The 21,812-nt window shown below is 37.5% G+C and overlaps 1 protein-coding gene across 4 annotated transcripts in view; it reads left to right on the forward strand.

The window, feature by feature from the left end:
* Positions 1–21,812, forward strand: part of TNIK (TRAF2 and NCK interacting kinase) — a 420,827-nt gene that overhangs the window by 395,610 nt on the left and 3,405 nt on the right. For 2 of the 4 annotated variants that reach the window (XM_049775216.1, XM_049775217.1), the window contains 9 exons: positions 800–964; positions 3,260–3,371; positions 4,176–4,346; positions 8,874–9,017; positions 12,866–13,000; positions 15,355–15,455; positions 17,977–18,126; positions 19,961–20,120; positions 20,369–20,508. In XM_049775216.1, the coding sequence (XP_049631173.1) occupies positions 800–964; positions 3,260–3,371; positions 4,176–4,346; positions 8,874–9,017; positions 12,866–13,000; positions 15,355–15,455; positions 17,977–18,126; positions 19,961–20,120; positions 20,369–20,508 (1,278 nt within the window). Of the gene's footprint in view, positions 1–799; positions 965–3,259; positions 3,372–4,175; positions 4,347–8,873; positions 9,018–12,865; positions 13,001–15,354; positions 15,456–17,976; positions 18,127–19,960; positions 20,121–20,346; positions 20,512–21,812 lie in introns of those variants that run through there. The other 2 variants (XR_007496767.1, XM_049775218.1) reach the window with 2 other exon arrangements.

Consider the following 21,812-nt stretch of genomic DNA (forward strand, 5'->3'; position numbering starts at 1 on the left):
GGGGTCACTGCCAGAGTCCTTCAAGCTTCTCCTTGTCTGGTCCATTTCCTCTTAGCTCCAGTAGGTCTTTCATAACTAATGTGTCTGCATCTGTTTTTAGCCTGGGGAAAAAATAGTGCTGAAATAAGAGAGATCCCAGCCCTCTATAGAGATACTGCATGATTTATGCTATTGGGTAGTTGTGAAGGAATATATTGAAAAGTTTTTCAGCACTTGAGCAGGAGACAATATAAAAATAAGAAACAATAATATAATTCATGATCAAACACTTGAAATGTTTTTTAGAAGATAAAATATTCAGCTCTGAGAATAATCTAGTACAGACTACATACAAGCTCTGTGAGCAAAGACACCAAAGACACGCCTCCTCTGGGAAGATTTTAGACAGACTCCATTGAGGGCATTGAATCTTTTTGGTTATTTCTTAAGCTTCCTAGTAACATTGATCACATGTACCTCTTCAGACACTTGGGAATATGTTTCATCTTGCATAAAAGGAAAAAAAAGAAAATTTCCTCCTTTGTTTGCAGCAGAGCTGTCCATATAAGATCTGCTCGGGCTCCCTAAGGAAAAGAGCCACTCTCAGCCCAATACTGTGATCAAAGAAACAGCCTCAACTTAGGACCAGTCCCTACTGTGAATATCAGCAAAATATAGTTCCTTTCACTTAATTATGCCAGAAATTTGAACATTGGCCATTTTATAGCTCAGTGGGCCCATTTGAAGATGAAGGACAGCATCATCACATTATTCTGTGATGTCCCCCTGATTGCTCCCAATATGTGTTGTATCCTCTCAGACTTCCGGAGAGAAGAAGCGATCTGGCCACAGTGACAGCAATGGCTTTGCTGGCCACATCAACCTCCCAGACCTGGTGCAACAAAGCCATTCGCCAGCTGGGACCCCCACTGAGGGCCTGGGACGTGTCTCCACCCATTCCCAGGAGATGGACTCTGGAACTGAAGTAGGTACTAGGTTCAGAAATCTACTCTCTTGGCAATACGGCTTTGCCAACCTCCTGAAACATGCTTAGTTGGTGTCTATTGTATAACAGCTTATGTATGTACTCAAATGAAGAAAACAAAGCAGCAGAGCAGTGAAAATTTTTCAGACATCAACTGGACCCATTTATAGATGAGATTACTAGGGCCTGTTGTAATCAAGTGATTTTTCTGAAGCCAGTGAGAGAATTTTTCTTAACCAAGAGAGATCCCAAGTCCAACAGCTGAGGTTAATTTACATGAATTTAGTCAAACTAAGTTTAACTTCAATTCAATGAAGTTGAGGGGCCAAGGATATGGCTCAGTGGTAAAGTGCTTGCATTGTATGTATGAGACCCTGAGTTCTATCTATAACCCCAGAGAACTACCAGGAGTGAGTGACTCCCAAGCACCAATTTGGGATAGACTTAAGAACAACCTGGTATGCCCCACTTTAACTAAAAAATGTGTTTGAAAAAATAAGTTTGGAGTAATTTTATGAAAATAAAAATTAGTAAGTGGATGTATTCTGAGTGTTCATTTTTCTAAATTTCTAAATTTGCATGAAAAAGAGAAAAATTGGTTCTTATCACTCTTGAAATAATCTAGGAAATACTGAATTGACACAGTGAAATAAATAGTATTCATTGATGTTATTGACTGAGCTTGATCAGTTTATTGAACTGAAGTTTCTTAGCCATGTTTCAGGATTAGTACTGAATCACACATAGACCCATTGTTAAGTAAATACATGTACAATTGTTTTTGATGTTATACACACCAACTTTTCCTAAATCCCAATTGGATTCTAAAGCTAAAGAGGAGATGAGCTTTGCTTGTACTGCAGAAAAGAACTTACATGGAGGCACATTAGAAATATAGCATCCTAGATTAGTTTTGTGAGACTTCTTCTGCCTGCACTAATGTTTCAGGATCAAAGAGGACCCTGTGAGTTTGGGCCTGCTTCACATTCTGCTGCTGCCCCAGCAAAGTAGCACTTTTGGTATCAGTCCCTACTTCCTCACTGACTTTAAAGATTAGAGGATGGGGCCAGAGAAATAGTACAATGGATATCGTAATTGTCTTACATGCAGCCAACCCAAGTTTAATCACTAGCACTTAATATGGTCCCTGGAGCATTGCCAAAAGCGATTCCTGAACACAGAACCAGGAGTAAATCTGAGCACAACTAGTTTGGCCCTCAAACTAAAAAAAAAATGAAATTTAAAGGAAACCATGTGTTTAAAGAACTATTTTGGAAGAAGGGCCATACTTTGTAAAGTATAAAATGGTTTCAGCTTCATAATCTAAAGAGAAAATCTTGAATCAAGTTAGATGGATTTTTGTGTTTTTCTTTTTATGTGGTTAAAAGGAGTTTGTTGAGTTTGTTTTAAAATAAAAAACTAAAACTATACTTTTATCTCTGCTAAAGGATTTCTTATGGTTTATTATGTTGAATGCTAGTCTTGTGATATTAAAAGGTCTCAAGTATAAGGGCTAGTGTAAGCAGGCTAAGAAGTTGTTTGCTGAAGCTTCATTTTCAAACCTCAAAAATGGACTATTATGGCATATAGCCATGTTATTTGAGCTTACTTTCCCCTCATCTGGTAACTTCGTGTCTTCATGGGGCTTTTCAAATCCTTGACAGTTGATTTGTAAACTCTCAAAGTGCACTGACACAAAATTGGCACCTTCTTAGCGTCCCCAATAAAGGCATGTAAATATGCATAACCTTCTAAGGAGATTAATTTGGTCATTTTAACAAAACCTTCAATCCCTAGATAAAGTTGTCCTTGAATTAAAGAGCCTAAGACTTCTTGAACCAATATCAAGTCATCTGCATCATCAAGCCTATGTGAAAGAGTGTGAAGACCCAAGAGGCAGCCTATGGTTAATTGTGTGTTCAGGAAGACTGCTGCTATGTATTATATGTAGTTTATTGTGTCAGCTTTTCTGAAGATCAATTCATGAATGAGAATTGTTGCTTTCACTTCAAGGAAGAGATCAGCTCTATCACCAAAGCCATCTTATCAGATTCAGATGTGTTATATAGAGACCAAAATTAATTTGCTCATTGCAGTCTTGTGGTCTTATAATCAATGCAAATAAGGCAGTATTTAGTGAGTAACTAAGACCAGGAGCATGAGAGACACAAACCTTCAGTCAAGAGTTAGAGTATGAAACACTAAATAGATTCTAAAGCCAAAGTACTTTTAGCATTGTGTGTTCCTACAGTGTTTATGTCTCTGATAGTTCTAATCTTCTTGTTCACTGATTAGTATGGCATTGGAAGCAGTACTAAAGCCTCCTTCACCCCCTTTGTGGACCCCAGAGTGTATCAGACATCTCCCACAGATGAAGATGAAGAGGATGAAGAATCATCAGCTACAGGTAAACTAGAAGTTCCCAGAGTTTTAAAAACTGCTTGATGTTTATTTATACTGCTTTCTGATATATCCTAAGAAACGAATTCATCATAAATTCAGCAGTTACACCAGTCACTGCTAAGGTCCTGTTGTAAAAGAAACAATTTTATTTTTGTAAGATTCTTAAAATAAATAAATATATATATATATATATATACATACATACACACACACATATATATATAAACATACTGTTCTATTTTGCTTCTGGTAGGAATCCAGAAGTATCCAGGGGTCCTAGGAAAAGCTGTTCCTCAAAGATCTCCAAACTCACCACATATGTCTCAAAAACAATCTCTGGGTACAAATGCTCTGCACGTCCTACATAGGCTCTTAATATGATGGGCTGCATTTTAGACGTGTGCTCTTCCTGCAAAGATCTGCTGATTTAGAGAACCTTGCTTCATATCAGCTTTTGCTCTTCACTAATCAGCACCAAGCTTGGCTAGTTTGTCAGTTGATAATGTCAAATTTTGAAAAATAAATCTTCTCAGCATCTATTTAGAAGATAGAGTAGAATATTTAATTTTGCGATATTAATATCAATTCTCTAGTCCAAGCTAACTATCTATAAACCTGTTTTGCTAATGTGTAAAAATACTGCTTATTTGAATAACATACTTTATTCTACTAAAATGTGTAGTTTCCATTTCCTGCTTTTACCATAATACATACCAAACAAGAGAAAAAATAGTCCTTTGAAGCCCCTTCTCCCTCTCTCCAGTGAATATTTTGTAAGATGCTACTAATCTGATTCTTTTTCTCAAAGCTCTCTTTACTAGTGAACTTCTTAGGCAAGAACAAGCCAAACTCAATGAAGCGAGGAAAATTTCTGTGGTCAATGTGAACCCAACCAACATTCGGCCCCATAGTGACACACCAGAAATCAGAAAATACAAGAAACGATTCAATTCAGAAATACTTTGCGCAGCTCTTTGGGGTAAGTTGTATTTTTGATCAGCTAACTAGACTATCAATGTTACAGACCTGACTTGGTATTCTTGGGCCTCTGGGAAAGTTAAGAGCAACTATACTTTTAATTAATAACCTAATGTAAAGAATAATACAAGATTCAGATTAGTCAAGCTTCAACATGATTCCCTAAAATTCATATATGAAACTATCACCAACTAATAATCACTCATTATGTGCCTAGCACTGTTGCTATGTGCCAAATGTGATTTTGTGCATGTTGTATCATTCTGCAAGTGAAGAAGTGACATCACCTGTAACAGCTGAAAAACTCATCCAGCTTGTTTCAGTGAGTTATTTGAATGTCACACCACCAGTAGCAGCAGTAATGTGAGAAAAATTTTAAAAGCACAATTGAACCTTCTCCTTTAGGTTAATTTATCACCTTGTAACTGTTTTGAATAAGATCTGCAGGTTTTATTGTTTGCTCGTTTGGGGGCCTCACCAATGGTGATGAAGTCTTATTCCTGGCTTATTACTCAAAAGTCACTCTTGGCCATGTTTGGGGAACCAAATGGGGTACCAGAAATGAACCTCGATTGGCCACATGCAAGGCAAAGTGCAAGGCAAGTGCACTTCAAGCTCTGTACTATCTTTCTAGAACCAAAACCAATAGGTCTTAACTGACCTCAAAATTAAAATTGGTAGAGCCAGAGCAATAGCACAGCAGATATGGCATTTGCCTTGCATGAGAATGAGCCATGGGGGGCTGGAGCAATAGCACAGCTATAAGGTATTTGCCTTGTAAGTGACCAACACAAGACGGAATGTGGTTCGAATCCTGGTATCCTATATGGTCTGTTGTGCCTGTCAGGGGTGATTTCTGAGCATAGAGCCATAGATTTCTGAGTAACCCCTGAGCGCTGCCAGGTAGGACAAAATCTAGAGAGAGAGAGAGAGAGAGCCATGTTTAATCCCTGGTATCCCATATAGTTCCCTGAGCCTGCCAGTGATAATATCTGAGCACAGAGCCAGAAGTAACCCTTGAGCACCACTGGGTGTGGCCCAAGATCAAAAAATAAACTAAAATTGCTATAACAAGATTCATCAAATTTCTCGTCTGTTTTAGATAAACATCTCTAGCCATCTATAATATTAAGCCTGATTTGGGGTGCCACATTTGATAAGGGAAAAATACTTGCAATGTTAACATAGAGGAGAGTAAACATAAAAAAAAGATTTTGTGATAGAGGTGATGGAAAATAAGGTTCTACCCTCTGTGAAAGAATCGGAGGTGAGAGATCCATGTTTAATGTTTAATGGTAGCAGACAAAGGAGTGAACTTTCTCTTAGTACTTGCAATACACACTTTGCACAGTAGGTCTCCCCAATGGTATTTTGCTGGAAGGGAAGTGTTATTTACCTAGGGTTGAATTTTTACGACTATAGCAAACCAGACAAACCACTTACCTGTCAGAATTTCTGTGATTTGTGTTGCTATCTGGGAGGTGGGACTGGATGAGATTTAGCTCTCTGGGAAGTCTCTTATTTTTCCAGAGGAGAGCACAACCTTGAGGGTTTGAAACATCAGTCAAACTTTGGTATGAGAAGAAAAAGAGGTTCTTCTGTGGAGTATGGAAGTGTGTTTTTTATTAAATATTGAAAGTGGGAAGGCTAGAGATCATGCCCTTTGGGTTGGGGCAAACTAAAATTTAGAGAAAAGTGTGAAATTTAGAAAAAATAAGGAAGAAGAATTGGAGAAAATAAGACAGGGGCCAGAGAAGAGTGGTTAAGGCACTTGCATCACATTTGGCCAACCCAGGTTCAATCCTCAGTATCCTATAAAGTGCCCTGAGCCCCAGTAGGAGAGATCCATGAGTGATGAGTTACCAGTCAAACCTGAGCACTGCAGTTGGGCACAATCCTCCCCCCAAAAAAGGAAGGCCTTATGGAGAAGGACGGCAGTCAGACTGCACCAAAATCACAGCTGTGCCTAAGCTTCTGAGGAAGTGTTGCAGGTGACATGTGAAATACAAATAGAAGTAGTAATCTTGCAAGAGAAGTCTACTGGTTTCCTCATCACTTCCTCATCCTAGAAGTCTAGGATTGATAAAAAAAAATCTGTTATGACAACTTTTAATTTCATATCATTGACCTTGCATCTCTCATGCAAATTTCAACCACAGGTGGTTGTCTATATATGCATTTGAGTTCCACTTGACTGTGTAAAAACACACCACCTGATTTAGAGAAAGTTATGGGTTCAGGCTGGAGTGGAGAACCATTAATTAAAGAAAAAACTCAGTTCTATCTTTGCCCCCATTTTTTCTTCTCTGACCCATTGCCTTCCTACCCTTACTAAAAAGAATTTTGGGGAGAGAAAGAATTAATGCTCAAGAGAAATGTGCATTTCTTTACAGTAGGGAGAACAGAGTATGCATCTGAAGTCCAAAATGGAAATATTCCCAAGATGGAAAATATGCTCCATAAAGTAAAAGGAAAGAGTTACATGTCTCAGACAGAGATGTGGGTGACCCCCTGATGGGGATAATATGCCTTTGCCTCTGCCAAGTTAGTTTTTATAAAGTTTGCTTAAACTACCCCCCCAAGTCTGTTAGTAGGTTATTGTTAACTGGAAGAACTAGAAACCATTGATAGTTTATTTGATATTCTTAGCATGGTCTTTGTTTCATTTAGAGCTTCTCCATGGGGATTTAGCGCTGCTCTTACCCTAGAATTCTGCATCTCAAAGGCTTTCTTGGCTACTCATATGGGTCCTATCTTTCAAAAATGTCCTTCCTTTTAGTTGTCTTGGGTTCCAGACATTGTCTTTCCCCATTACCAGGATCCTGCTATCTCTGGCCTATAACAGAAGGATGTCATGCTAGGTAGCAAATGGCCAGATGTAATGAATGCTGCAATCACTTAAATAAAAATGTATTGCCAGAGGGGCAGTGATTTAATAACTGTGTCAACACCTCTACTTTTATATGCTCCTCTACTACCTACTTGTCTGGTCCTCTATGGACAAAGCACTGTTGCTTAGGTTTTATCCAGACACAGATGGTTAAAGCTGGTTTTAAAACATCAGTCTTGGAACCAGAGCAGTGGTGCAGTGGTAGGTCCTTTGCCTTGCATGAGGGTGACCTAGGACGAGCCATGGTTTGATCCCCCAGTGTCCTATATGGTCCTCTAAGCCAGGAGAAATTTCTGAACGCAGAGCCAGGAGTAACACTTGAGCATCACCGGGTGTGGCCCAAAAACCAAAAAAAAAAAAAAAAAATCAGTCTTGATGCGGACCAGAGTGACTGCACAGCAGGAAGGGCATTTGCCTTGCATGCACTAATCCAGATTCAATTCGCAATATCCCATATGCCAGCAGTGATTTCTGAACACAGTGCCAGGAGTAAGCCCTGAGCACACTGAGTTGTGACCCAAAATAAAAACAAACAAAAAAATCCTTCTTAGGGCCAGAGAGATAGTACAGCAGGTAAAAATGCTTGCTTTGCATGCAGTTGACCTGGATTTGATCCCTGCATATCTTTTGATCCTTTGAGCCCTGGCAAGAGTGATGCCCAAGTGCAGTCACTTTTTATTCTCAGTCCATTGCCGACCCTTACAGAAAAGAATTTCAGGAAAGATACAAATAGTTCAGTAAGTAAAATAAATTTATTTGGGAAATACGAAGAGAGAGAAAGAGAATTACTGTATTTTCCGGCATATAAGATGACTTTTGAAACAAAAGAAGTCAACCAAAAATCGGGGGTCGTCTTATACGCCGAGTATACCCCAAAAAATGTTTCAATATGCTGCTAAACAAAACAAAAAAAAAATCAGTCCTCAGAGTTTCCAAATCTCTTTCTTGGGGGCTCCCAAACAGTACTCAGGAGATCTGGGGGCCACTTCTGGCAAAACCCAGCTAACCGTGTTGGTGATTCAGTGCTAGGGTCCGAGGATGGGGTGTTGTTTGGTTCATGTAGTGGGGGAGATTAACTGACGCCACCAGGGAATTGCCAGAAAAGGTGCCTATGATAAGGGACCAATCACTGCAAGGCTGCTCAGACCGCTCAGCCAATCCAAGCAGGCTTTTTATGCATGCAAATTAGACAATGTTCTGGACCCGAATCTACACTGTCAAAAGCCTGCTCAGATTGGCCAGAGTCAGAGAGGAAGTCTAGTGCAGTATGATCTTTGAACCTTTGCTTGTTGTGATTGGCTCACTGTGGTACATACAGTTGCAGCACAGAAACGTTCTGTCTGATACAGCGAATATAGGCCTAAACCTATGTTTAAACTGCAAAATTAGGGGGTCGTCGTATACGCCCAGTCATTTTATATGCCGGAGGTATGTGCCCTCATGTAACTAGGCTCAGGGGGCACGGTGCAAAAGAAATATTTAAAGGTCTTGTGTAGGCAGCATAGGGAAGATCCAAGATACTTTAGGATGATAATAGTAGTGGGCTACAGAAATTTTAGGCATTGATACCATGAACTTTAACATGTTGTAACTACCTAAATTAATATTGTCTTTTGGGGGTGCCACTTAAATTTGCAGGTGTAAATCTTCTGGTGGGAACTGAAAATGGCCTGATGCTTTTGGACAGAAGTGGGCAAGGCAAAGTCTATAATCTCATCAATCGGAGGCGGTTTCAGCAGATGGATGTTCTGGAGGGATTAAATGTCCTTGTGACAATATCAGGTAAGTGACTAACTTTTCTGGGTCTTTATTAATGGAAAGTTATTTACCCCAGTAACTGAAAAAGTTGTAAGCTCTGTCCTTCCCATCTAATGACTAACATGACATACTACATAAAAGCAGAGAATCCTGAGGGAGATTGGCCACACTTGATAACTGAGGATTCTGAAATCTCAAGGGAAAGCTATCACCTCTGCATGGTTTCCAAAACACAGACTTACCACCAATGTTCTATTTTTTTTTTAATTAAATCACCATGAGATAGAGTTAAAAGTTGTTTATAGTTGAATTTCAGTCAATTCAGTCATACAGTGTTCCAATATCCATCCCTTCACCGGTATTCATTTCGTGCCACCAATTTTCCCAGTTTGCCTCCCCTTCCCCCCACAGCCAATCTCCAATCTTCAAGACAGTCTACCTCCACCACACACACACACGCACACACACAAACTTTCTCTCTCTCTCTCTCTCTCTCTCTCTCTCTCTCTCTCTCTCTCTCTCTCTCTCTCTCTCTCTCTCTCTCTCTCTCTCTCTCTTTCTCCCTCTCCCTTTCCCTCTCTCCCTCTTTCTTTTATCACCATGGTTTACAATACCGTTACTGAAAGGCTTACATCAAACTATGGGCTCTAAGAATGGGAGATTTGTCACAGTTTTGTAAACAGTTTTCTCTCAATAATTGCACTACCATGTTTTAGGTAGTGCAGCTGGTGCAATGGGTGATTAAATCTACAATAAAATATGAGTGTGAGAATTATTGCTTCTACATCCTGTAGCTTTTTGGTTTTCAAAAAGATTAAAGGAAACAAGAGTGGAGTTCTTACTATTAGCTATTTAAAAAATGTAGCATAAAGGAGACTCTACAGGTACAAAAGATACTATCTGGTACCTCTCTGGATTCTTCTAGACTGGCAAATAATGAAATAAATATCAGACAAACTGAAAAGTACAAAAAAATTTAATTATAGCATGTGTACATAGGAGAGACTTAGCAGAACTGAGAAACTTCCATGTGGTCAAACACCATCTTAAATAGCTTGAAGAGAACAGAAGGTGGGTTTAGGGAAGGGGTTATGCAGATTTTTTTCCATTGAGAGTTAAGGAGATTGTCTCTGATAAATAAAGGAAACAGCTTAATATAGAGTCCCCTCCTTTACACAGGGAATGTCTTTCACAAAAAGTCCACTCCATCTAGACTTCATAGCACTTCCTATTTTTGGTTTTGGCTAAAACCTTTTGCCAAAAAAAGAAATAGTTTGAGGTGGCTGGTTTTTGCCCTCCTAATATCTATGTATTCAAAGGGAGGTCTTATCTCCTTGTGATATTTAAAGGGGTTTAATAAAGAAAACTATCTTTTCCCTTTCCATTCATATAAGGAGAAATTAGCACCACATATTAGCCTACTTGCAGAGCAGTAGAAACTCCACAACAGAAGACAATAGGCAGAATCTTTGGTGAGGGGTCCAGACATTAAGGTCTGTCACAGCTCCTGCGGTGTTTCCACCAAGGCTTATACATGGCAGCCAGACTTATATTTTGTCTTTATTCCATATCCCTGGCCCTTCTCTTCTATTTTTATTCTATATTTCTTTCAATGATCTTGGCACCATAAATGTGGCCAGCATTATTTTCTGAGTCTAATCTTTTTCTTTGACTTGATATGTAATCAAAACAGCATCGCCCAATTTAGTAGGGTGAAATTGATTTGATTACATATGTGGTGAGAATTTATCATATGAGTATAAATTTTAAATAAAGTGTGGCAGATTGGGGATATCAGTCCTGTGCCAGGAAATCAGGGATGTTGAGGAGAGAGAAAAGGAAAAATTCATGTGACAAGGACCTTTTACTCTGAAAATAAAGAGCTGACTTTCTCAGATAAAGAGAATATATTACTGATAAATATATACCTGTGTGATGGTATACACACACACACCCCACTACACTTTTCGGGTCATAGAAAGGAAGCTGTGATTGCTTCTATTATAAAGAGGGCAGAGGACTGAGTCAAAGACAAGGACTTCTTACCCTTTGGGTTTTTACAGCTTTCGCTAAAAATAGTCTGTATCCTTCGGTAATGGCAACATTTTTTTCCAGAGGTCCAAAGAGATTTCATTAATGATGAGTTCTCTGCTGTAAGATGTCACTTATTGAAAGAAACCTCCTTGGACCATATTGATAAATATTTATCTGCTCCTGGAGAATGGTTTCACACTTGAGCTTGTTTCCCTTGTCTTCATTTTAATTAATTAAATAATTTTTATTTTGAGCTAAGTGGATTACAAATCTTTCACAGTAATATTTTAGGTACATAGTGACATGAATCAGGGCATTCCCACCACCAGTGTTGTCCTCCCTCCATCCCTGTTCCGAGCATGCATCCGATATTCCCCTTCTTTCACCCCCCGCCCCCAGGCTGGTAGTATAAGTGGTTCCCTCTGTCTAGCTTGTTGTAGATTGGGTTTCGATTCTGTTGTTGTTGGCTTTGGATTTAGTGTTTAAGTCTGATCATTTTTTTTATTTCTATTCAATGTTCATACAACTGTTTGGTCTTGGCACCCTCCATTATTTCCCCCTCAATTTGTGAGGTAGAACAAGATGGTTCAAGTTATGTGGTTCTGTTTGGAGGAAAGGAAAAAGAAAGCAAAAGGGGGAAAAGGCAAAAATCAAACAAGCGAAAAAATGGGAGGAGTCCTTCTAGAGGCTATTAATGTCAATTTAATAGAAGAAAGGTTTCCCTTGTCCTTTAAAAAAATATCCTTTTCTCCTTTTGCATACAACCTAATACCAGCTATTCTTTTTTAAAATAATAGGGGCGTTGACTAAAACATACCATCAATAGGTTGATGGGTTAGATGGCAAGGGAAAGGTAGTTACATTTAAGTTCATATGCTAAAGGGTCCCATTTCCCAACACTCCTTCATATAATTAGATCTAGAACATATTGTAACTCTAACTCAAAATTCTATTACAGAATTAGATCTTAAGTGAGTTCGGCTGCCCATTGCATTAGGGAAACATTGCACTAGAGAAAACAGCAAACTACATGAAGGACTAGGGAGATAATTTGCATTCTCAAGAATCTGAATTTTATCAACAACTATCTTGCCCAACCCCTTAGCACCACAAAGTATACCCCAGGAGTACCAACCCACCTAACCCACAAACAACTCTGGAGATCCCACTTTAAAAAAGGAAAGAAACCACAGAAAAGTACAGAAACTCCTCGCTTAACGACCAAGTTCCGTTTCAAAGACTTCGTCATTAAGCGAATTGGTCGGTAAGTGAGGAACTGCATGTACTGTATACGTAGTACAGTATATGCATAGTACTTGACAATACATTATTCTGAATAAGTAAAATAACAAGAAAGATCAAACTGAAAACTTCCACTTGTTTTAATTTGCATAGTTGTGTAATTTACACACAGTACTGCAATGTATTACAGAACATAAAGTTAGTAAAGTGGGTACATTAAAGCACCAAAAACCATGGTACTGTACTGTAGAGTGTACAAGATGGAAAAAGGATATTTAAAATAAAATAAAATAATGGTGAAGAGATGGTCATAAGTGCGAGTGGTCACTAAACAGGTAGGTCATTAAGCGAGGAGTATCTGTAAAGACAAATTATGTAATCCTGGATGTATTTTAATCATAAGTCCTGACAGACTGTGATGATGCTCGGGATGCTGGATATTATGTTTCACATGCACACCCACCTACATGTATATGCATGATATACACACATACTCGCATATGCACGCATAACAAGAAATAAGTGATGAAAATTGGGAAAAGTTGGGAGAAAACCTATCCCACATTCTTAAAATTAAAGTTTTATTATTTCAACAGGGAAGAAAAATAAACTACGAGTTTACTATCTTTCTTGGTTAAGAAACAGAATACTACACAATGATCCAGAAGTTGAAAAAAAACAAGGGTGGATAACAGTTGGAGACTTGGAAGGCTGTATACATTACAAAGTTGGTAAGATTCAAGATGTATAATTATTTGCCTGATATTGTTGTGTTTCTCTCTATATTTTTCTACCAGATGTTGATGATATTTTGGATTTTTTTGTTTTTTATAATAATATATTTAATAACCATGATTACAAACATGGTTGTAGTTGGGTTTCAGTCATAAAAGGTACACCCCTCTTCACTAGTACAACCTTCCTCCCACCAATGTTCCATGATGATGATGATATATTTATCAGCTTAAGATCTGCTTGAAACATGAATGTATCACTTCAGTAATTATATTTCCAAAAGGTCATACAGCCTCGCATATATTTTAAGACTCTAGTTTCACACACTTTAAGTATATGTTAACTTGCTACATATAACCTTAAATTACCAATATCTTTGCTAGGTTTCCATGTGACTCATTACAAAATATTAGAGAAGCTAGCAAGTAAAAGATGGTCACAAAATTGGGCAAGGTTAGATACCTAGAAATAAATCTATTCTAGGAAGATATGTATAATTCAACATTAAAAATTAATGGAAGAAAAGTTATTACATTCATTCCAGTTACTCAACAGCAAGGACCAAAAGTCCCAGATGTATCTGAAAAAAAAGGGTAGAATGGGATGAAAAAGGATAGTGGTAAAAGCCGCATATATTCCAGAATTAGTTGCTCTGCCGAGACTCAGGTGGCGACACACACCTCCTGCAGCAGAAGACAAAAGATTGGCAGCACTAATATGATGGTGGGCACAACACACACACAAACACACAATTCCCAAACATTGGTATCCTTGATTTTGCTCCTACAGAGGAGAATAAAAGACTTGCCTAGAAACTAGATAGCCAAAAAGAACGGTTATCTACTACTAACATTTGAAGTGCCGAGAAAAAAGCATTGCTTAAAATGAAGTCTGTCATCATTAAAGGTGACATAAGGAATTTCAAATAAATCAATGAACAAAAAATTAAACTGTAATAATTGCAGAGATTAGAAAACTGTTTATTATAAAAGTCATGGAAATTTAAGAAAAATCAGTGAAGCTGAGTGTTCAGAGGTTATTTATAAATCAAGAAAAACTTTGACAATTAAAATATATTTTACATGAATAAAAAATGTAGTCTAAGTGTTAGAAATAAGAGATGAAACATTTAGAGAATAGCACAAAAATAAAATAAGAATGGAGATAAAGGATAAGAAATGTCAAAGTATCTGTCCATGTGAATAGCTCTCAAGTAGTTGAGTTTTAAGAATATAAGCAAATAGGAAGTAGAAAGAAAAGAAAGTGCCAAATAAGTAATACAAGATTGCTTCTAGAACTAAAGCCTTGAAATCTAAGGTCAAAGGACATAGTACAAGAAATAAAAATTCATACCACTAAAACGATATACTTGAATGATATTTCAGTGCCATGAAAAGAGAAGGTCCTTAAAACTTACCAGCAAAAATAGTTTATGTATGGTAAAACCAAAATTTAGTGGTCAGGGACTTAGAAGCAATGCTGGAAGATTTGAAAGATTATTGACTCTCAAAATTCAGGTAATAATTATCTTGATCTAATATTTCATAACCATCTATTAGTGAGGGTTCTCCTGAGAAACAAAACAAGTAAGATGTGAATATATGTGTACCTGGGCCTAGAAGTCAGTTCAAGGAGAGTGAGACAAAGGAGAGTTCCAAAAAAAAGGTGCCACTAAAAAAACCGCTACTAATATATTGTATGCCTTGTTTGATTATATTTTGTAGAACTAGCAAAAAGTTTGCATGTGCTAGAGATACACATTAAAAATAAGTTTATAAATAAGTGATGAGAAACCAGAGAAGAAATGTAACTGTGGTGTACTATGTTCTTCATCTGTAAATAATAATAATTTGAACCTGAGACATTAATTTAACAAAAATGTAAAATATAATTATACTGGGGATAGCAGAAGAAATGTGTTAAGAGAACTAAAGAAAGAAGTTGTGGGCCAGAACAATAATATAGTGGGTAAGACATTTGTGTTGCAAGAAGCTGACTCAGGTTTGATCCCCAGCATCCTATATGCACCCGCCAAGTCTGCCAGAAGTAATTTCTGAGTGCTGCCAAAAATATGTCAATTTACATGTAGACCTAATGATTAAAGAGAATCCCAAGCAGTTTTATATTTAGACAGATGAATCTTGAATATAAAATAAAACTCTTCAGGTATTTACAGACCGAGTACATTAATACCTATGGGAAAAAATCCCAACTGAAGAATACTATCCTCAATTACATCGGTTTAGGGTTAGGGTTTGGGTATATATAATCATATATAATCACTTAGACATTCTCTAATGCAGACACTACATAACTTGATGTTTTTTCATTTTTAATTTTCTCATTACAGTTAAATATGAAAGGATCAAATTTTTGGTGATTGCCTTAAAGAACGCTGTGGAGATATATGCATGGGCTCCGAAACCTTATCATAAATTTATGGCATTTAAGGTAAGTAGGAATGTTCACACTAGTTAACAAAGTGATCTCTCTTACACATAGATTAGTACTAATCTTCTATATGTAATACACTTTTTCAAAGGATGATATGAACTCTTGGATGTATGAAAGGCAAAGAATGAGTAAATGTTATAAAATTATACATACTAAATTTTACAAAGGGAAAATGAAATGAGATCATGGGTTTTACCTTCCTCCATGACCTCCAAGTGTTATTAGATAAAATGTTAATTGTAGTATTGGTCCGTGAGAGTTATTACACAGTCACATAACTAAGTCAGTCTTTTATATTTTGCTTGGAGAAAGCAAACCAGCTCACTAAATCTCAAGTTTGAAATTCTTCTAATCCTAATAAAACTTTGTGTCAAAATCCCTAATGCCCACACAGTGCTCATCTATCTCCAGTGTTACAAAGGCTTCTAGAATAGAAATGAATGTGGAATATATTCAAATATGAAGATGACCTTATTTTCCCCTAGTATTCCATTTTATTACTCTTTTGTTTTAATCTTGCCTGAGTTTGTACTCATGTGGTGGGATTAATTACTCATGAAAGTTTAGGAAATTGACTTTTAAATGTCAGAGGCATCAATTCTTACAGACCTGGTAATCCAGTATTTTCAGAGTTTTTAGAGTTGTCTGTAACCATTGTGAACTAATCTTCTAGACATCTCTCTCTCTCTCTCTCTCTCTTACTCTCTCATCTTCTTTTCCTTATATATCTGTGGGCCTCACTGTTCTCTCTACCTGTCTGAATGGTAGAATAAAGAATCTTCTTTTTATTCTTTATTCTTCCTTGCCACATATTATGTCAAGTAAGAGTTTCAAAAGCTGCCTCCTGTTCAGGTCTGAAGCACTCCATTTCTATTTTATTCCCTTAGCACAAAAGGTTCATTTGTGACATGCTCAAGAAGATATATGCAGCCTTGGAAATGGGCTTCTCTCCATTGTCCCTCTATTAGAAAGAGTATTCTTTATAATGCATTATGTAGTAATAACATTTAAGGAATGACTCCTAAAAACTAATGTGGAGTTGATGTTCTGCCAAAACCTCTCTCCAGAAAAGCTTTTCTTTTTTTTTTTTTTTTTTTTTTTGGTTTTTGGGTCACACCCGGCAGTGCTCAGGGGTTATTCCTGGCTCCAGGCTCAGAAATTGCTCCTGGCAGGCACAGGGGACCATATGGGGCGCCGGGATTCGAACCGATGACCTCCTGCATGAAAGGCAAACGCCTTACCTCCATGCTATCTCTCCGGCCCAGAAAAGCTTTTCAATCAAGATGCCAATCCAGTTTTGAAGTTACCACAGTAGTTTTCTTGCCAAAGGCTTTAGGGAATACAGTATTCATTGCTAGTTACAGCACACCAGACCTGGAAAGAGGGAATAACACAAACAAGAACTTGAACAGTAGAACTGGCAAGGAAGTTGAGCCCTCCTATGGGATATGATGAGACTATATCCCCCATATTAGCAAAAGGTAAAGAGTTAGGTGGTGAGATGCAATGGCAGTGTCCAGTTATTTATCATGTACTAGTTATACTTCTGGACTTTAAGAGTCATAAAAGTAGAGTGATCAAATATTGTTAAAAGAGAACTTGATAGTTCATTGGGACTTAGAATCCAGATTCCAACACCTAGAACCTTGATGAAATTGATTAAGTCAAGCACTCTTTTATTTTTTGTTCTTTTTAACTGAAATTCTACTCTCAATGTACCACATGTAACTTTCACTCCATCCTCTTTATCTCCCAACCGCAAACCTCAAATTTCAACATTAAATTTAGAAAAAGTGCCCATCTGACATCTGCTCATTGAAGGAAAACCAGAACCATAGCATGTCTATAACTTTGAACATATGTAACACAGAGATGGCTCAGCTGCCCATCATAGGCTACTCTGTAAATGCTATTGCTATGCATTGCTCATTACATGGAAAAGAGAGAAACCACAAGGGTCCTGACCTTGTCCTGAGGCAAAGGATCTAAGGCAGGAAAAGACTGTAGTACCCAAGCATCAAGCTTTAAATATGCAATGATGGCACTATCCAAATTGACAACTGTAAACCATTTCTCTGACCTGCATTACAAAGAAAAGGTGAAAAGGGTGAAAAGGGTACAAATGTGTGTTACAGGGCCATTACATGGAAAGGCCTACAATGAAAAAAATTTTACAGCTATTGAATTTAAAATATCATACATTACCTTATTCTAGGAAATGGCCAAGGGACAAAATTATTAAGATTGCCTTTTATGGGCCCGGAGAGATAGCACAGCGGCGTTTGCCTTGCAAGCAGCCGATCCAGGACCAAAGGTGGTTGGTTCGAATCCCGGTGTCCCACATGGTCCCCCGTGCCTGCCAGGAGCTATTTCTGAGCAGACAGCCAGGAGTAACCTCTGAGCACCGCTGGGTGTGACCCAACCCCCCCCCCAAAAAACAAAACAAAACAAAACAAAACAAAACAAAAAAAGATTGCCTTTTATAATGGTGTGGATACTCATGGGGTTATGTTTAAAGTCTTTTGCAGATCTCCAGCACAAGCCCCTGCTTGTTGATCTAACTGTAGAAGAAGGCCAGAGATTAAAGGTTATATTTGGCTCACACACTGGTTTCCATGTAATTGATGTTGATTCAGGAAACTCTTATGATATCTACATACCATCTCATGTAAGTTCCTGAAAGCCAATTATTAATTGTATCAACATGCATGTAGAAATGCTTTTCCACCTTTAATGAAAGTCATTCTCACCAACTGGACAATTCAGTAAGGTAGTTTGCCATTGGACCTTCATTAAATAGAATGTTTTTAATAAGGACAGCACATAAGCTTAACTTTCATAACAAGTCAAAACTGAATAATACATAATAGAAATTATCTGTAATTAAACATTTTCTCTTTGAAAACATCGATTATATTTTTAAACAAAAGTACCACAGCTGGATTCCCATTTACAGTTTTTTGAAGTGTGGTTAATTTATTTTTCTGATACAACTTTTGTACATTCTTTATCTTAAAGACAGTATTGTATAATTGATTCAGACATGAATCCCTTGTCCTGCTTCTAGCACATATTCACTTTGCAGTAATGGCCACTTTAGGCAGCTTCCTCAGCCTTTAACTTTCACTCTAGAATGGAGACAAAAAGACCTATCCCAGAAAGCTATCATTGGCATACTGTATTCATCTGAAAATGATTTGCCAGTGTTCCCTGCAAATGGTAGTATTAACATTGCTTTATGAACACAGTGCCTAAATGTTATCTTTATATAACTACAGGCATTTGCCTAAAATGTGAATTTTAAAAATACAAGTGTATTCACTTATACAAGTGTATTGTCTAATAATGAATTGTGTGTCCTGTTTTTAATTCCAAGACTAACACAAAAAATAATTATTTATCAAGAAAATCTGAAACCTAGTTTGTAGTTGTTTAATACTTTGAGTTAAAAACTTTGCTTCAAAGAAACACAACATTTTAATATATTGTACTTAGATTTTCTTACAACATTGTCTTGCATTACTGCATTGCAGCATGTCAGTCACCTGTATGTATATGTATACACAATAAACATCACATTTACAGAAGAACACAGTGACACCTCAATACAGGGAGCAGAGTAGTAGCACATGTTATTTCTTTCTTACAAACATTTAGCACTTATTTCAATTGTGTAATTGGGGGTGCGGGTGGGCTATACCCAGTGGTTCTCAGTAGTTACTTCTGGCTCTGTGCTCAGGAATTACTCCTGCCCGTGACCAGGAAGGGGACCATATGGAAGGCTTGCAATCGAACCCAGATGGGCAGCATACAATGCAAATGCCCTGTCCACTGTACTATTGCACCAGTTCCCCAATTGTGTAAATTTTTATGAGTAGTAATTGAAAGTTGTTGTCTTTTTTAATTTAACAAATCTCTAAATTGGATTATTCTGGTATCTAGGTACCTAGATCAGCCATCTGTCTGTATTATATTCTCATACCCCGATTGGTCAGAAACCGTATTTTGAATCTTTTATATTTTGGCCCCATTTGAGACCATTTCCACAAGTCAACTGATTTGCATTCTTTTCACCTTTCTTGGAAATTGATTTTTCTCATGCAAAACAAATAATTTTTCAAAATCTGAAAGATGTGCTCTAAAAGTACTCCAAATTCAACTTCTGTTAGATTTGAGCAATTCTAGGCAATTTTCATAAACCCAGTGAGATGCAAGTTTTTTCATTTAGACAGAGATAGTTGGGGAGTTATTCTATAAATATTGTTCTATAAAAAACTAGAAAATGCCCTGTGATTGTTACATAGTAGCTGTTTTTTTAGAGACAGGTAAATGGAGTCTCAAATTAATGAGTAAAGCTGTATCTTACATATCAGTGTTAAAATTATGTGATATTAGTCTTTAAAGTGAAATGAAAAAAATGCGTTGCAGTTCTTAGAGATTAATAGTCATGAGACCATCTTTTATTTAAAAGGAATAATGCCTAACCTTTCTTTGTCTTCTAGATTCAGGGCAATATCACTCCTCATGCCATTGTCATCTTGCCTAAAACAGATGGAATGGAAATGCTTGTTTGCTATGAGGATGAGGGGGTGTATGTGAACACCTATGGCCGAATAACTAAGGATGTGGTGCTCCAATGGGGAGAAATGCCCACGTCTGTGGGTAGGTTAACCATTCCTTATCTCCTTCAGCAGTTACACTCCCCAAATGAAAAGAAAATCAAGAAATGTGAAACAACCATTTGATTCCACCAAAAAAAAAAAATGTCTGTGAATAACTCTTGTAAGACTTGCTTTTTGTCTGTTTATCTCAAGTCATTTGTCATTTTTGTGGTTAAGATGTGAACAGATGCTGTGAGATTATTGCCCATCTAATGTTTTTAATGCAGTTTTGGAAATTCCTTTTGACAGCCTACATTCATTCCAATCAGATAATGGGCTGGGGCGAGAAAGCTATTGAGATCCGGTCAGTGGAAACAGGACATTTGGATGGAGTATTTATGCATAAGCGAGCTCAAAGGTTAAAGTTTCTTTGTGAAAGAAATGATAAGGTAAATCCGTTTCAACATTTGCATTAGTGTTTGCATTTTAAGAGACCACCAGGTACCTGTGAAACCTTCATTTTCTTTTATACTGATTTGAATCATATCTGTGTTAAACAATCAATATTATCTTGAAATGGCATTATTTGGTTTGATTCATGTGAACCCTCAAAACGTGTATTTCTCATATCAAAAAAAAAGACAAAAACATCTAGTAATTTTCTGTAAGCTCTAAGTATATTTTGTGGATTGCAGGCCTTATGAAGATTCAGTCAACACCCTAAATTTTCCTTAGTACTTAGACTGTTGGCCCATCACAAATCATTTCCCAGTAGGATGGGTCACCTTTAATTTATACTTGTACTTTAAGACTTTCATAAGGTCATCATTGGAATTGACCCATCACACTATATTTCACTTTAAATCTAAAACATTTGATATGTAGAAAAAGTAAACTTTTAAAATGTCACCCATTCTTTAAGGAATGCACAATCACAAACTCAACTAGTGCCATGTCCTGTGTCATTCCAGCCATGTTTCTTCTGAAGGGCCATAGGGGACTGTTTTCTAGTGAACTTGACGGTGTCTGTCTGGCATGATCAGTCACCTCAGAAGGATATTCGGCAGCAGTGCTGCTTCTTCCTGTCTTCCCTGTAGACTAACCCAGAGTTTTTAGTAGCTAAGCTGTACTGTATTTGTGAAGTTATCCTTTGTGACTATGATTAATTGAGACATACTGTTGTCCCTCCCCTACCCACTCACCCCCCAAAAATTAGATATAAACTGTAGGAAAGAGTGTGTTGGGTTAAACAGGCAGTTATTTCTGCCTACTCTATTTCCTCAGAAATCAGACTGGTCTTAGTCCAGCCCTACAAGTGTGAATCCAAATTAGGTTCAAGCCTTACCAAATAAATATGCAATTGGTATGGTCTGCAAAGATAGAAGCTATAGGTGGCAGAAATGATTTCAGGACATTACCTAAAAAACAGACCAACTCTAGACTCTACCAAGTCACTGGGGTATCATAAGATGGTTCTTAATGTGGGCGTGGATCCACTTCCATTTATTAAAGACCTATCCCCAACAGATTTGTTGCAAACTATGATCAGACCTTCTAGTTAAGGACTGTAGTTACCAGTGTTGGGGGACAAAGGATTAGAGTCAAGAACCCACACAACAGCTACCCTTTCCCCTTATTGTGGTTTTCTATGTGCCCTCTGTGCTTCCCCATGTACTCTATTGACCCTAAAAATAGCTTTACTTAACCATGTAGCATTAGCTGAATGACAAGCATTTTCACAGAACTTCACAAG

This window comes from Suncus etruscus, chromosome 6 (genome assembly GCF_024139225.1).
Source record: "Suncus etruscus isolate mSunEtr1 chromosome 6, mSunEtr1.pri.cur, whole genome shotgun sequence".
NCBI lineage: Eukaryota > Metazoa > Chordata > Mammalia > Eulipotyphla > Soricidae > Suncus > Suncus etruscus.